The sequence below is a fragment of the Spinacia oleracea genome, chromosome 1 (genome assembly GCF_020520425.1).
Source record: "Spinacia oleracea cultivar Varoflay chromosome 1, BTI_SOV_V1, whole genome shotgun sequence".
Taxonomy (NCBI): Eukaryota; Viridiplantae; Streptophyta; class Magnoliopsida; order Caryophyllales; family Amaranthaceae; genus Spinacia; species Spinacia oleracea.
Genome location: NC_079487.1, coordinates 121,247,090 through 121,252,482, shown reverse-complemented (window position 1 = coordinate 121,252,482; position 5,393 = coordinate 121,247,090). Strand labels below are relative to the sequence as shown.

At 36.5% G+C, this 5,393-nt stretch overlaps 1 protein-coding gene across 1 annotated transcript; it reads left to right on the top strand.

Annotated features, from left to right (window-relative positions):
* Positions 1–457: 457 nt before the first annotated feature.
* LOC110789242 (protein NDL2) lies at positions 458–4,535 on the top strand. Its single transcript, XM_021993888.2, has 11 exons — positions 458–635; positions 1,002–1,101; positions 1,468–1,565; positions 1,843–1,937; positions 2,247–2,307; positions 2,409–2,495; positions 2,574–2,651; positions 2,757–2,813; positions 2,976–3,031; positions 3,724–3,859; positions 3,938–4,535. Exons 1-11 carry the CDS (start codon positions 576–578, stop codon positions 4,157–4,159), a joined length of 1,050 nt encoding a protein of 349 aa, XP_021849580.1. The 5' UTR covers positions 458–575; the 3' UTR covers positions 4,160–4,535.
* Positions 4,536–5,393: the final 858 nt, after the last annotated feature.

Here is a 5,393-nt window from a genome sequence, read left to right as displayed (position 1 = left end):
AAATGACATAAAAAATAAAATAAATAAAACCATTCACCAACTAACAATGATAGATTTTGCACTTTTTCACATTTATTTTCCTTTTTATATTTCCTTCTTCCTCTTGTCTTTTATTTATCATAAATAATTTATTTTTATTTTTAAAAGGAGTAGATTTTGGAGCTTTAACCTCAAGATCCACATGACTATTTGACCATCAATAATTAATACTCCACATTTAAAAAAATTAAAAAAAACCTAAAAAAGAAGTTTCCATAAAAATTCCCTCACCTTAATAATTTCCATAAATTACCCATCAACATCAAAAACCTACCATATAAAACCAAGGCTAAATCTGTCATTTCAATAAACTGTCGGTACCCTTAACCCAAGTCAATCTCCTTAACCGTGGTTAAACTGACCTCATCACCTTCCTCCCCCAGCGTCGGTGACTCACTGCACTCTCTCACTCGCAGAGGAGAGAGAAAATAAATTTTAGTCGTTTATATAAAACCCCCACCTCACCGAACGCAAAAACCCCGAAATAAATTAAAAAATTTCCAAATATAGAGAGAAAAGTTGGAGAGAGAGAAATAATGGGAGATTCTAGCGACTCTATTTCTGTTCATATTGAATCGATCTCCATTGATAGCAAGGTACATTTTCATTTTCATTTATTTCTTGTAATTATTTCACTGATTTATTAATTAATTAACTGTGATTTTATAGCATTAATTAACGGGTGCTGCTAATTTTGGATACTTGTTAGTTATATGTTAATATGAGAAAACTAATTTTAGCTGATTTTACGAAATTGGTGATGATTTTGGGATTTTTTAAGTTTTTGTGGGGGACCAAAATGGATGATTATATTGCATCTTAGGACAGAAATTCAAATAGTTTCTACATTTGGAACAAAATGATTCATTTTTAATGTTTGTTTCATGAATTTTTGATTATTGTTGTTGTTGTTGTTGTTGTTAAGTGCATTGCGTAAGTGTTTAATGTTGTAATTTGTTCAGGAATATTATGTTAAAACGGGTTCGGGTCCGGTGTCGGTAGCTGTTTATGGTGATCAAGATAAGCCAGCTCTTGTTACTTACCCAGATTTAGCTCTAAATTGTGAGTTGTATTATGTAACTGATTGATTGATTGATTAATTAATTAAGTAATTAATAAAGTTTCAAAGTTTTGTTGATGTTGTTACTTTCCAGCATTTGTTTATGTGTGTTTTAAGTCTTGTGGAGTTGTCTTGTGGTAGGTATTGGTGTTTATTGTGTTAACTTCTACATGAATTTCCAAATGTTTGTTTACTAAGCATGATTATGATCCAATGCCTAGAAAAAAGAAACAAAAGACTGTTGCGTGGCATTTAAGATTTGTGTTTAATTATGATTAACATGTAAATTATGTAATGGCTACTCCACTTGTATTACAATTCGAATAATGAATTCGATTTTTAATTTATTTGCGGCTTATGTTAAGCAGATGCTTCGTGTTTTCAAGGATTATTCTTGTGTCCCGAGGCGTTATCTTTGCTTGTTCACAACTTTTGCATCTACCATATCAGCCCTCCTGGCCATGAGGTTTGTAACTTGGACTAGTTAGTCTTTTTATTTTATTTTATTTATAATACTATGTTTGTTCGCATTCAGTTGTCATATTACTCGTTCAAATTACGTTAGTAATATGACTGTTTATTTCGGGTGGAGGAAATGTATATTTATTTTCTTCTTTCTTATATATTAATAGGAGTAGTTAACTCGTATTATTATTCATCTTGGTTGGCTTCTTGTTTGACTACTGTTGAAGGACCTTGGTTGCATTGTTTCTAATATGAACTTTTGTTAAGAGCTGTTTCAGTGGGGAGCTGCTCCAATAAGCTATGAATACGAGGCCTCCACGCCTTCCGTGGATGATTTGGCTGACCAGATAGTTGAGGTTCTTGACTACTTCGGGTAATTTCCATTACAAAAACTTTTTACAAGCTTAGTATGCGTTATATTCACCTGATTTTCACCTATTTTTCCTTAACTTATCTTAACATTTTAAAACTTGTCAAAACTTATTTTAGTTTTAAATTATACTTGGTTAACCCTTATTTTTCCAAAAATAAGTGGAAATAAGGTGAACATAACATAACCTTAGAGTCTCTTGTAAAATATTACAGCGTAGTGCTGTGGCCTTTGGTTGCTACCTTGACCCTTCTCAGATTAGCAGTGACTAGCACCATTGGTGAAACTTACGTTGGATGTCATTTGTTGCAGGCTAGGCGAAGTTATGTGTATGGGAGTTACTGCTGGAGCATACATTTTAACCTTATTTGCGGTTAGTTGTATCACAATGTTTTCGTACCAATTGTGCCAAAAAAGTTCCAAAAAAGTTGTATTTGTACTCATTGTCATTCTTTTTTCCCTTTTTGCATGCAGACGAAATATAAGCAGCGTGTTCTTGGTTTGATACTTATCTCTCCTCTATGCAGAGCACCGTCTTGGACTGAATGGTTGTACAATAAGGTTCCTTTTCTGAACTTGTCTACCATTAGTTCAAAAGAAAGAATCTTTGCCTGATAAAAAGCTTTGTATTTCTTATAGGTGATGTCAAATCTGCTTTACTTCTATGGCATGTGCAGTGTTGTAAAAGAAATGTTGCTTAAACGGTATTTTAGCAAGGTAAAAATCGCACTCAGCCTGTATTTACTATGCAATACGAGTATGTTTGTTTAACTAATTCCTTGTACTGAATCCTTTAACGGTGCACTAAAACTTCTGTTGCAGGAACTTCGGGGTAATTCTCTAGTACCAGAATCAGATATAGTTCAGGCATGTCGAAAAGTAAGTTCCTTGGCCATAGTGTCCTCATTTCTCGTTCTGAGCGTTTTTCCTCTTTTGATATGGAGTTTTCTGTCGGTGTTATATGTGAGTGGGAAGTTCTGTTTATTGGCTGTGGTGTGGAAGATACTGATATATTTTTTTTCTTCTCTTTGGCCCTATCAGTTGCTGGATGATAGAGAAAGTACTAATGTCATGCATTTTCTGGAGGCAATTAACAGGTACTGTCTTCCTCTTTTACTTTCTTGATTTTGACATGTTTCTAAAAATCAGGGTCACACGGATATGTTGCTGTTTACTTTTAATTCTCCATTATGGGTGTTTAGAAAACTTTAGAGGGTATTTTCTGGTACTGAATTTAATGTAGCTTTGCTTACAAACGAATAGTAAGTACTCCTCCACCATGACCAGTTGACCACTGTCATTGACAATGTTTCTCGGACTCGGATACTCATGTCCGACACGGGCACGTGTTCAAGTGTATGACTCGGCTAATTTTTTTTTTTAAGTTCCATGATTTTGGCCCAAAATGAAGTGTCGAAGTGTCCATACTCATGGCCTGTAACAGAGTCGTGAGTCTCGTGATCCATCATTTAGGGTCTTAGGGATGGTGGGAAGTGTCCCTATTACACACTTTTCAACTGTCCTTTTAACTTAACTACTCCGTATTAATACTAAGATGTTTCCTTATAATTGTTGTTATGATCCATTATATTCCACGTCTGTGAATAAGCCTTTCCATGGTTCTGGCAAATTAAGTGGTGAAAAATCTGGTGTCCTTTTTATTGTTGCAACTAAAGTAGTACTCTCTATATCTGTGTCTTTGTCTTGACAAGTCATCAAATGTACTGGTTGTCTTCCTCGCTGTCACATTTAATAGTTTACGTACTCACAACTTTTCCTCTGTACACAGACGGACTGATATAAGCGAAGGACTGAAGAAACTACGATGTCGTTCACTAATATGTGTTGGAGAGGACTCATCTTTCCACTCAGAAGCAGTTCACATGGCCACAAAACTAGATAGAAGATTTAGTGCTTTAGTGGAGGTATCCTAATAGTTAGCCTATGACGTTAATGTTACTTAATCTTTTGTTGCGATCGTTCATAGAATGAAAAAATTGCAGGTTCAGGCATGCGGGTCTTTGGTAACAGAGGAGCAACCACAAGCTATGTTGATCCCTCTAGAATATTTCCTAATGGGCTATGGATTCTACAGACAATCATACAAGAGTTTGAGCCCGAGAAGCCCGTTAAGCCCATCTTGCATTTCTCCGGAACTGCTGTCACCCGAGAGCATGGGCCTAAAGTTGAAGCCCATCAAGACTCGTATCTCACTGGAGGTATAGTTCGAGGATTAATAGCAAGATAAGTAATTTGTAATCGTTATGATTATATACACGCAGTAATGCATCGTGTTAGGCAATTTTTTTTTTGGTTTGGTTAGAAATGAGTATGAGGTGGTATAGGAGGGGGGCTGTAGATAAAGATAAGAGAGAAAGAGCACAAATATAAAAATTATAGAAGACAGGACAGGTATTAAGATTAGTTTGGAAAGGTTAAGAGATTGAACATTTGTTAATTTTGTAATCATAGATTTTATTGGAGGGTTGAGTTGTGTAAATTGTTGGAATAAAATAATATCATTTATATCAAGGAAAGAAATAATAAGTGCAATTCTTTGAGGAAGGAGTAAATATTTTCTCTTTTCCTGATTCAAACCAATTTTCTTTGATGCCATGATTTTTGTTTGGGAGATCAGTTCATGTTAAGTGTTGTACTTCCATCGATCTTTGAGTACGGAGTAGTATTGGCTTATGAGCCTGTGGTTAGCGCGAGAATAACTTCCGTTCTTGGATGCTTGTTGGTGGTAACACTTTGGGTCATAATAAAGATGGTTATGTGCTGGGTCGGGCTACAGGCTGAGCCCACGTGTCGTGGCCAGAAAGAGCCGGCCACACCAATCCTACTATGCATTAAGCCGGGTCGTGCCGACTGAAAATTTCAAAATAGGGCCAGTTCCTGCCCATCCCCACAGCCCGGCCGTTGTGCGTAAGCGTACCAGGTCGAGTCGTGTCGTGCCTTGTCGTGCTTTTTCCAAAAAAAAAAATTGCGGACCACGTCCCACGACATGTGCTCGTGACGTATCATGTTTTTTCTTGTCGGGACGGACTTTGGCCAGGTTGGGTCATATCTTATCTTTAGGTCATAATGAGCTGAATATTAGCTTAACTACATCCCTAATTAGACCTGATGGGATGAGTAAGGGAACAGAGGATGCCTCAGTTCATCAGTCTTAAAAATCAATATGGCTAATCCGGATTGATTTTTCAGTAAAATGATCCGAACCAAACTCAAACCGCGCCCAAGTACCCGATCATCAGTCAAATACAGAGTTCAGACCACCCTGTTCGCCACCTAAGTGTCGTACATGGTACATCAAACATACAACCAGTACCGCAAACATAGATATTCTTTAGTACCTACAACCACCATTACTGTAACTCATAATCAAGTGTACTTATGACCACACGTACACTGCCTGCTAAAGTCAAGCTGTTGCTCAGAAACGATTTTAAACTT

What these genes read in the sequence shown, in the direction of transcription:
- LOC110789242 (XM_021993888.2), top strand. Translation starts at nt 576, where the DNA reads ATGGGAGATTCTAGCGACTCTATTTCTGTTCATATTGAATCGATCTCC. An exon ending in CCCAGATTTAGCTCTAAATT is followed by an intron (nt 1,102 to 1,467) that starts GTGAGTTGTATT and finishes TATGTTAAGCAG; the next exon opens with ATGCTTCGTGTTTTCAAGGA. An exon ending in CTGAATGGTTGTACAATAAG is followed by an intron (nt 2,496 to 2,573) that starts GTTCCTTTTCTG and finishes TATTTCTTATAG; the next exon opens with GTGATGTCAAATCTGCTTTA.